We start from the raw sequence: 11,435 nt of genomic DNA, 5'->3' as shown, positions 1-11,435 counted from the left end.
CGCTGACGTCGGAGGTCAGAGGTTACAGACAAGATGTCGGCGGATGGTAGCTTTGAGCCCTTGCGGAGAGGAGTATCTCTGTGACAGAAGCTGGTCGACGGCGGCTTCTAGGAGCTAGTCGAAGGAGCGAGGTTGAGGCGGGCAGCGACCCGTCAGGTCGCTCACCTGGGCACCGGCCAGCTGCGAGACGTGACTTGGGGACCGCAGGGGAGTGGGGAGTGTGAGGTGCCAAAGGCTAGTAATGCCCCGTATCCCCCTAGGAAGCCGGGAAGCCAAGCTCCGCGGCACTGCTTCATGCCGCTGACTGGTGTAGAGCCCGCCAGAATGAACAGGAAGAAAGGAGACAAGGGCTTTGAAAGCCCAAGGCCATATAAATTATAAGTATTTTTTCATTTCCCTTCCTTCCTTTTGGTTTTGTTGCCATTAATTATATTTTGCGATTGCTTGAAATTGACTTGGTGGGCCTGGGAAACCTAGTGGGAAACTAGAATTTACTCACTGTGATGGAAATGGTGTTTGTAAGGTAAAAATGTTTTGAATGACAGTGTTATTCAGCAAATTTAATTCCCGTTGCAGGTTACTGAAGTTTTTGTCTAAGTACTAGATTGTATTTCTGTCAGATCTGTTTTCGTGACTGTTGATAGATTTTTAAAAATTATCCCAATTGGTAGAGTGTTTTTTTTTTTAATTTTTTAATTTTTAAGACGGAGTCTCTCTGTCGCCCAGGCTGGAGTGCAACGGCGCGATCTCGGCTCACTGCAGCCTCCACCTGCCGGGTTCAAGCTTTTCTCCTGGCTCAGCCTCCTGAGTAGCCGGGATTACAGGCATGTGCCACGATGCCCGGCTAACTTTTGTATTTTTAGTAGAGGCTTGGTTTCACTCTGTTGGCCAGGCTGGTCTCGAACTCTTGACCTCGTGATCCGCTTGCCTTGGCCTCCCAAAGTGCTGGGATTACAGGCGTGAGCCACCGCACCAGGCCCCAATTCGTAGTTTTAAAATGAAATATTGACATGTAATTTTGAATTACTTAGAAAATAGTCCTAATTTATACTTGGATAGAATTATACTTTGATTTAATAATAAAAATTATTTTTTCCTTATTTTCTTTTTATATTTATTAATATACAACCCATCAGGTCGTCTGCATCAACAACATAAATTTCCAGAGAAAATCTGTTGTGGTAAGTTTATTCTCAACAATTATAAACAGTAACAAGTCCACTATAAAGAGTAACAATCCACCCCTCACAGTACTTAGAAAGTTTGTAGTCTTCCAGATAATTGTGTTTCAAGAATAGGTAAGAATTAAAATTAGGGTCTGTATGATTACAAGTTCCATGGTCCTTCTATTAATACCTATTGCCTCCCAAATTCTCCCTTTCCTTTTTTTTCAATTTCCTAATTAAAATTTTATTCCTCTTTATCTGGTGTATAATATGAAAGCCTGTACAGCCAAGCATTTTATAATTGTGCATGAAACAAGTATAAGCCCATAGCGACATTTCTTCTATGAAAAAAATTAAGATTAATACACTCACGGACTTGGCTTCTAAGAGGCCATTTTTGCTTCTTGACTGACTTGGTTTAGGTGATGTTGCTTTGTAATGAAGTTTTAGATAGAGTATTTGAGATCTAGAAACCCTCTACCTCCCCCTGCCTCCAGACACAATTTAGATGTATGGATTACTGATACAATCAATTTTAGGAAAAAGCTTGAACATTCAAGTTTTTTGTTTGTTTGTTTGTTTTTGGAGACAGAGTCTCACTCTGTCACTGAGGCTGGAGTGCAGTGCTGTGATCTTGGCTCACTGCAACCTCCACCTCCTGGGTTCAAGCAGTTGTCCTACCTCAGCCTCCCAAGTAGCTTGAATTACAGGTGTGCATGACCACGCCCAGCTTATTTTTGTATTTTTAATGGAGTCAGAGTTTTCTCCATGTTGGCCAGGCTGGTCTCGAACTCCTGACCTCAAGTGATTCACCTGCCTGTGCCTCCCAAAATGCTGGGATTACAGGCATGAACCACTGCACCTGGCTGAAAACTCAAGTATTTATTTAATTTACTTTCTTAGGGCTACCTTTATTACATAGGCTAAAATGTTAATGAGAGCTGGTTTTCCTTGAGTGATGGTATCAACTTCTCTGTCAGATTTGTTACCCATGTATGTATATATTTACTTAGGATAAGCTGAATAGATAGGAAAATGTCGCTTTTCATGAGTCATAGAATCTTAGATTTGTAATGTTCCTAAAAGGTTTATTAAATTTAGTCTCCTCGTTTATGGAATTTCTCATGCAGTCTTCCCTAGGTTATGTACCTTGTATCTTATATAGTAGGATACTTGAGTTGTATTATGTTGTATGAATTGGGTAGGAAAGATAAGGGAATTAGGGAGTCTAGTTCAGAGGTTACTGCAGTAATCTAGGGGAGAAATGGTGAAGTCCTAAATGAAGATAGCATTAGTGAAAATGGAATTGAAATAGAGTTGACATGATTGAATTAGTGAACATATATTTAGCCATTAATATATGTAAGATATCTTCTAAGGTTTATGTGTATTAACTCACTTAATCTTCATAATTACCCTGTGAGATAGATAATATTTTAATCCTAATATTAGAATTAAGGCATGATTGAGGCAGCTAAAAGAATGGAGGTTCAGGGCCAGGCACGGTGGCTCACACCTGTAATCCCAGCACTTTGGGAGGCTGAGGCGGGTGGATCATGAGGTCAGGAGATCGAAACCATCCTGGCTAACACAGTGAAACCCTGTCTCTACTAAAAATACAAAAAATTAGCTGGCCGTGGTGGTGGGTGCCTGTGGTCCCAGCTACTCGGGAGGCTGAGGCAGGAGAATGGCATGAACCTGGGAGGCGAACTTGCAGGGAGCCGAGATCGCGCCACTGCACTCCAGCCTGGGCGACGGAGCAAGACTCCGTCTCAAAAAAAAAAAAAAACTAAAAAAAGAATGGAGGTTAAGTAACTTTCTTAAGGGCATAAAGTTGGCAAATGATGAAACCCTTTTTAATCACTGATGACCTAAGAGTTTGATGCACTTTTTACGTCTGTCATTCCCCCTTCCACCTGTGTTGTCCCTGAGGAATCAATAGAAGTTGCATGTGGCTTTTTCAAGACTGCTATAAAGGGGTTGTGGATGACTTAAGTTTCCCATTGGAAACTTTGATTGGATGTTGTATGGGTTAGGATCTTGGTAGGAAGTAAATGGCAGATATACATATATGTATGTGTATATATATATACACATACATATATATACACACACACACACTCACACATACACACAAGTTAATTGAGGGAATTGAAGGGACTATTTAGAACAGAGTTAACAGAAACCAACATGAGGTGGAGGAACCCTCTGAGCTATCAACAGTGAGGAACAGTTGTCTAGGCCTGAAACAACAAAGGGAAGGGGAAGTTACTAGAACCTACTGTAGCCATGGAATGGGTCACCTTGTAGGACCTGTGTCTTTTAATAGAAGAATGAAGCTACTGCTTACCTTCAGCCTGGCAGAAAGGAATCTGGGGTAATTAATGTAAACTTGCTTTCCTTCTGTTTTCCAGTTTCCTTTTTGTGGAAACTGTTGGACCAACCCAGCCAGAAGGGTAGAGCCCAGTTAATGCAGCTCGTAGGGTATTGAGTAGGGTAGAGAGCAGATCAGGAGGGGCAAAGTGAGAATAATCAGAACAGTCTACCTTTTTAACCCCAACACATCCACTATTGTCTTTGGTTGAGATGAAAAGCTAGTGCTCCTAACATGGGGAACTTACAAAGTCCTATGAGCCACTGAAAGAGTTGGTAGTGGCTGACTACTTGTTTTTTAAGTGAAATGTTACTTGAACACAGCCATCCCCATTTATTTACATATTGACTGTGGAGGTTTTGGAGCTAAGCTGGCAGAGGTGAGTAGCTGAGACAGAGACTGTGTGACCCACAAAGCCTGAAATATTTCTATCTGGCCCTTTAAGAGACAGTTTGCTAACCCCTGAGCTATTCTGTTAGTGTGAGAGATGACAGTTCAGCCCTGTTCCCACCTAAAATATTAGTTACCTCTAGTGTCTTTTATGCAAGATAGTGGAAAGAAAAGTGGTTGAAAGAAATAGTATAAAACTAAATTGTAACAGTCCCTGCTTCCCTTAGCTGGTAGCATGGCCGAAGTTGATACATACTGCTTTATTTCTTCACCCCTTTGGTGTTTCCTTTTCCTTCTGCTGACATTTCTATTGGGATGACCTAGACCCTTGTTTCTTTAGGACCTTCACTGCTGTTTATATCTTTATTGGGTTGTTGCAGTTTCTGTTGCCTAGGACTGTTAGGGGGGATCTGAGAGGCATCTGAGGGAATCCCCTAGATTTCAGATGTGATTCTTGTCCTTATTGTATAGCAAAGCTTTACTTTTCTGTTTGGTAATTGAAATGATTCATTCTAGCCAGAACAGGACCCCTTTCTCTGCTTTTTGGTTCTTTGGGATGAGGAGCTCAAGGTGGTCAAGGGGCAGCCTCAACTTCAATGGAATGGAATCATGGTTATGTGCCCTGGTGGATGCATTCTTCACTTAGGCACCAGGACCTCTCAACATGCTGAACCCAGGGTCACAGAGACAGGAGGCAAAAATTCCTTCCATGGCTGGGCACGGTGGCTCACACCTGTAATCCCAGCACTTTGGGAGGCCAAGGCGGATGGATCACCTGAGGTCAGGAGTTCAAGACCTGTCTGGCCAACATGGTGAAACCCTGTCTCTACTAAAAATACAAGAATTGGCCAGGCGCAGTGGCTCACGCTTGTAATCCCAGCACTTTGGGAGGCCGAAGTGGGCAGATCACGAGGTCAGGAGTTTGAGACCAACCTGGCCAACACAGTGAAACCCTATCTCTACTAAAAATACAAAAAATTAGCTGAGCATGGTGGCGGGCACCCGTAATCCCAGCTACTTGGGAGGCTGAGGCAGGAGAATCACTTGAACACGGGAGGCAGATGTTGCAGTGAGCCGAGATCATGCCACTGCACTCCAGCCTGGGCAACAAGAGCAAAACTCTGTCCCCCGCTCCAAAAAAAAAAAAAAAAAATTCCTTCCATGGCCTTTTTGGTGTAATAGTGAGAGTAGTCACTCCAACTTTCACCCCTTGGTTCCCAGTTCTATTTTGGCTAGGAGAGATACATTGTCTACTAATTTAAGGCAGCATCCTGTGGGAGGTTTCTCAATTGTAGTTGTAACTGAGCCTTCAGCAATTGATCATGCCATCTACTTCTGTATGATAGGGTACAAGATAAAATGTGTAAGTTTAAACAAATGGTTACTCTGTGTATGGAAGGGAAGGGCAGCAGGTTTGAGAGGAAAGATTCATAGGTCAGATTAGAAAATTACATTCCATGCACTTTGGGGTTATTAAATTGAGATGAATAGTGGGTAGTTGGCTACATGTCTGTGCAGATAAAGGATGGTGAGAGAAATTTGGGAGCCTTTGATATACAATTGTTCATTAAGGGTGTGGAAAAGCTCACTTAGAGTATCTAGCAGGAAGTGAGCATCAGGGAGAAATATCTGAAGAACATGATATTTGAGAAAACTGACACTTGGGCTGTAGAAACCAGGGAAAACCTTTTTTTTTGAGACAGGATCTCACTGTCGCCTAGGCTGGAGTGCAGTGGCACAATCACAGCTCACTGCAGCCTCAACCTCCCTGGGCTCAGGTGGTTATCCCACCTCAGCCTCCTGAGTAGCTGGGACCACAGGCACGTACCACCAGCCTGGCTAATTTTTGTATTTTTTGTAGAGACGGAGTTTTGCCATGTTGCTTAGGCTGGTCTCAAACTCCTGGGCTCAAGCGATCCACCCTACTTTGGCTTTCCAAAGTGCTAGGATTACAGGTGTGAGCCACCACACCTGGCTGAAAAACATATTTTAAGAAGGAGGAGGCTGGGTGTGGTGGCTCATGCCTGTAACCCCAGCACTTTGGGAGGCCGAGGCTGGTGTAAGGTCAGGAGTTTGAGACCAGACTGGCCAACATGGTGAAACCCCGTCTCTACTAAAAATACAAAAAAATTAGCTGAGTGTGGTGGCAGATGCCTGTAATCCCAGCTACTCGGGAGGCTGAGGCAGGAGAGTCACTTGAACCCAGGAGGTGGAGGTTCCAGTGAGCCGAAATTGCACTGCTGCACTCCAGCCTGGACAACAAGAGTGAAACCCCATCTCAAAAAAAAAAAAAAGGAGGAAATGGAATGGTTATTAATTTTAAATGTAAACAGGAAATATAAACTTGAAAACTGAAAGTAATCTTGGTCATAAGTGACCATAGCAAGGGTAAAGTATTTGTCCATTTTCACGCTGCTAATAAAGACATACCTGAAACTGGGCAATTTACAAAGGACAGTGGTTTAATGGAGAACTCACAGTTCCATGTGGCTGGGGAAACCTCACAATCATGGCAGAAGGCAAGGAGTAGCAAGTCATCTCTTACATGGATGGCAGCAGGCAAAAAGAGAGCTCGTGCAGAGAAACTCCTGTTTTTTTTGTTTGTTTCTTGTTTTTTTTAAATTATACTTTAAGTTCTGGGTTACATGTGCAGAACGTGCAGTTTTGTTACATAGGTATACATGTGCCCTGGCGGTTAGCTGCACCCATAAACTTGTCACCTACATTAGGTATTTCTTCTAATGTTATCCCTCCCCTAGTCCCCCACCCCGCAACGGGCCCTGGTGTTTGATGTTCCCCTCCCTGTGTCCATGTGTTCTCATTATTCAACTCCCACTTATGAGTGAGAACATGTGGTATTTGCAAAAACTCCTGTTTTTAAAACCATCAGGGCCAGGCACGGTGGCTCAGGCCTGTAATCCCAGCACTTTGGGAGGCCGAGGCGGGCAGATCATGAGGTCAGGAGATCGAGACCATCCTGGCTAACACAGTGAAACCCTGTCTGTACTAAAAATACAAAAAAAAAAAAAAAAATTAGCCAGGCGTGGCGGTGGGCACCTGTAGTCCCAGCTACTCGGGAGGCTGAGGCAGGAGAATGGTGTGAACACAGGAGGCGGAGCTTGCAGTGAGCCAAGATCGCACCACTGCCCTCCAGCCTGGGCGACAGAGCGAGACTCCATCTCATAAAAACAAACAAACAAAAAAACCATCAGGTCTCGTGAGACTATCATGACAACAGCACAGGAAAGACTTGCCCCCATGATTCAGTTACCTCCCACTGGGTCCCTCCCACAACACATGGGAATTCAAGATGAGATTTGGGTGGGGACACAGCCAAATTGTATCATTCTGCCCCTGGCCCCTCCCAAATCTTAAGTCCTCACATTTCAAAACCAATCATGACTTCCCAACAGTCCCCCAAAACCTTAACTCATTTCAGCATTAACTCAAAAGTCCACAGTCCTAAGTCTCATCAGAGACAAGACAAGTCCCTTCCGCCTATGAGCCTGTGAAATCAAAAGCAAGCTAGTTACTGCCTAGATACAATGAGAGTACAGGCAATGGGTAAATACAGCCATTCCAAATGGCAGAAATTAGCCAAAACAAAGGGGCTACAGGCCCCATGCAAGTCTGAAATACAGCAGGGCAGTCAAATCTTAAAGCTCCAAAATGATCTCCCTTGACTCCATGTCACATCCAGGTCATGCTGATGCAAGAGGTAGGTTCCCATAGTTTTGGGCAGCTCTGCCTCTGAGACTTTGCAGGTTGCAGCCTCCCGGCTGCCTTGACTGAATGGCGTTGAGTGTCTGCAGCTTTTCCAGGTGCACGGTGCATGTTGTCAGTGAACCATTCTGGGGTCTGGAGGATGGTGGCCCTCTTCTCACAGCTCCACTAGGTGGTGCCTCAGTAGGGACCCTGTGTGGGGGCTCTGACACCACATTTCTCTTCTGCACTGGCCTAGGAGAGGTTCTCTGTGAGGATCCTACCTCTACAGCAAATTTCTGCCTGGGCATCCAGGCATTTCCATACATCTTCTGAAATCTAGGTGGAGGTTCCCAAACCTCAATTCTTGACTTCTCTGCACTCGCAGGCTCACCACCACATGGGAGCTGCCAAGGCTTGAGGCTTGTACCATCTGAAACTATGGCCCAAGCTCAAAGTTGGCCCCTTTCAGCCCTGGCTGGAGTGGATAGGATGCAGGGCATCAAGTCCCTAGGCTGCACACAGCGTAGGGACCCTGGGCCTGGCCCACAAAACCACTTTTTCCTCCTAGGCCTCCGGGCCTGTGATGGGAGGGGCTGTGTGAAGACCTCTGACATGCCCTGGAGACATCATTTTCCCCATTTTCTTGGGGATTAACTTTCAGCTCCCTGTTACTTATGCAAATTTCTGTAGCCAGCTTGGACTTCTCCTCAGAAAATGGGATTTTCTTTTTTCTTTTTTTTTTTTTTTTTGAGACGGAGTCTCACTCTGTCCCCCAGGCTGGAGTGCAGTGGCTCAATCTCAGCTCGCTGCAACCTCCACCTCCTGGGTTCAAGCAATTCTCTGTCTCAGCCTCCTGAGTAGCTGGGATTACAGGTGCCCACCACCATGCCTGGCTAATTTTCTGTATTTTTAGTAGAGATGGGGTTTCACCATCTTGGCCAGGCTGGTCTTGAACTCCTGACCTCATGATCCACCTGCCTCAGCCTCCCAATGTGCTGGAATTACAGGTGTGAGCCACCATGCCCAGCCCGGATTTTCTTTTCTATCATTGTCGGGCTGCAAATTTTCCACACTTTTATGCTCTACTTTCATTATAAAATGGACTGCCTCTAACAGCACCCAAGTCACCTCTTGACTGCTTTGCTGCTTAGACATTTCTTCTACCAGATACCCTAAATCATCTTTCTCAAGTTCAAAGTTCCACGAATCTCTAGGGCAGGGGCAAAATGCTGCCAGTCTCTATGCAAAAACATAGCAAGAGTCACCTTTGCTTTAGTTCCCAACAAGTTTCTCATCTCCATCTGAGACCACCTCAGCCTGGGCCTTATTGTCCATATCACTATCAGCATTTTGGTCAAAGCCATTCAACAAGTCTGTAGGAAGTTCCAAACTTTCCCGCATTTTCCTGTCTTCTGCGCCATCTAAACTGTTCCAACCTCTGCCTATTACCTAGTTCCAAAGTCGCTTCCACATTTTCAGGTAACTTTTTAGCAGCACCCCACTCTGTTGGTAGCAGTTTACTGTATTAGTTCATTTTCATGCTGCTGATAAAGACATACCTGAGACTGGGCAGTTTACAAAGGAAAGAGGTTTAATGGAGATCTTACAGTTCCACGTGGCTGGAGAAGCCTCACAATCATGGCAGAAGGCAAGGAGGAGCAAGTCATATCTTACGTGGATGGCGGGAGGCAAAAAGAGCTTGTGCAGAAAAATTCCCGTTTTTCAAACCATCAGATTTCATGAGATTTATTCACTTTATGAGAATAGCATGGAAAGACTTGCCCTCATGATTAAGTTACCTCCCACCAGGTCTCCCACAACACATGAGAATTCAAGATGAGATTAGGGTGGGGACACAGCCCAAACATGTCAGGTAACTTCAGTGGAATGATGACTGCATAAGTCATACTGTACTGAATGGAAGAGAGAGTTGGAACAGTGAACATATTCTACTTTTTCAAGAATTTCTGTTTTGAAGGTATGGGAAAAAGATGGCACAAAATTCATTTGAGGATAGCATAGATCTAAAGGCATTTAAAACCTTGAGTCTTGAACATATTTATAGGCACAGGAAAAAATTCTACAGAAAGGAAAGATTGTAATTATAGGAGAGAGAAAAACAGTGATATTTCTGAGGATATTGTGGGGAGTGGGTGCTAAAGGACCATTGGATATATCATTCTTAAACAGAAGGGAAAGATGGGTACGTGAAACAGAGGGGCAAGATAATTGGTAGTTGGCAGAGGAGTGGTTGAATTTAAGGAATTAGGGTGAAGGGAGAAAAAGCCCCAGGAGTGCCAAGAAGATTAATAAATGCTTTTGTTATTCTTTTCTGAATTCTTTTCTGGTGAGAAACTGGAAGAAGTCAAGGACAGGAGGATTTCAGGCAGTTGAACAGGAGGACTGGGAGAGAAGTAATGAGAGGGGTGAGGAGAGGCATTGTGGACATTTGAGTTCATAATGTCAGCATCAGAGCAGTTCTAAGCAGTGATGAAGTGCTTTTCAGAGTGTGATCTTGATTCTTCCTGGATGGAAGTGAAGATTGTAGGAATTGAGGTCAAGGAACTTTGAGGCAGTTTTATTGGATGGATCAGACACATCTATATTCAAGTCACTTAGAGTGATGGCAGACTTGTGTTACAAAAGAAGAGTATGTGACCAGTTGCAGTATTTATACCTGTAATCCCAGTGCTCTTGGAGGCTGAGATAGGAGGGTCACTTGAGGCCAGAAGTTCTAGACCAGCTTGGGCAACATGATAAGACCCGTCTCTAGAGAAAAAAATTTTTAATTAACCAGGTGTGGTAATGCATTTCTGTAGTCCCCAGCTACTCTGGAGGCTGAGGTGGGAGGATCACTTGAGCCTGGAAGATTGAGGCTGCAGTATGCCATGATTGCTACACTGCACTCCAGCCTGGGTGACAGAGCAATACCCTGTCTCTGAAAAAAAAGAAAAAAAAAAGGCAAGAGTATGAGCCTTCAGCAAATGTTGGGGAATTTCATAGATATTAATGAAGAAGCATAAAGGATGGTGTACCTGTATAGCATGAACACAAAGGATAAACAGAAAAGAATAACAAAAGCATTTATTAAGCAAATACTAGATGCCAGCTATAATTTTAAGTGTTTTCCATGTAAGTTTTTCAGTTGTCTTTGTTTTTTGAGATGTGATCTTGCTCTGTCACCCGTGTCACAATCATGACTCGCTGCAGCCTCAACCTCCCAGGCTCAAGCAATCATTCCACCTCAGCCTCCCCAGTAACTGGAACTAAAGCCACCATGCCTGGCTAATTTTTTAATAGTTTATGTACAGATAGGGTCTTGCTATGTTGACCAGGCTGGTTCTGAACTCCTGGATTCAAGCAGTCCTCCTGCCTCAGCCTCCCAAAGTGCTAGGATTACAGCCATGAGCCCATGCCTGGCTGTTCGGTGGTCATAATAACACTAATAGGCCAATAATGTCATTTTTTATGAGGAAACTGAGGCACAGTGGGCTGGAGTTACTAGCCCAATATCATACAGTTACTAAGTGGTAGAGCTAGGATTTGAATACAGGGAGTCTACCTCCAGAACACCTGCTTTTCACGGTGACACTACTCTGTCCTTAACCTTGTAGTGTACATTAAATAAAATCCTATAAGTGACCCAGAAGTAGTCGTGGAAACTAGGAGAATGCCTGTTTTCCACTACCCTCGTTTATAGTGAATGGGAGAGTAAGTAGCTTCTTCTCTAGGAGGATTCAGGAACCATTTCATTTAAGGCAAGAGGGTAGAGAGGGAGTTTTAGAAAAGGTTGAAAAGCA

At 44.1% G+C, this 11,435-nt stretch overlaps 1 protein-coding gene across 7 annotated transcripts in view; it reads left to right on the top strand.

The window, feature by feature from the left end:
• The first annotated feature begins 1 nt into the window (after position 1).
• TAF2 (TATA-box binding protein associated factor 2) overlaps positions 2–11,435 on the top strand; it is a 101,641-nt gene continuing 90,207 nt past the window's right edge. For 2 of the 7 annotated variants that reach the window (XM_054656973.2, XM_054656974.2), the window contains exons 1-2: positions 153–378; positions 1,128–1,181. In XM_054656973.2, the coding sequence (XP_054512948.2) occupies positions 295–378; positions 1,128–1,181 (138 nt within the window). In that variant the 5' untranslated portion in view covers positions 153–294. Of the gene's footprint in view, positions 524–1,127; positions 1,182–11,435 lie in introns of all 7 variants that reach the window. The other 5 variants (XM_063817365.1, XM_063817363.1, XM_063817364.1 and 2 more) reach the window with 5 other exon arrangements.

Source organism: Pan troglodytes, chromosome 7, assembly GCF_028858775.2.
Source record: "Pan troglodytes isolate AG18354 chromosome 7, NHGRI_mPanTro3-v2.0_pri, whole genome shotgun sequence".
Lineage (NCBI taxonomy): Eukaryota > Metazoa > Chordata > Mammalia > Primates > Hominidae > Pan > Pan troglodytes.
Note: the sequence above shows the minus strand (reverse complement) of the source record. Positions and strands in the feature narration are given on the sequence as shown.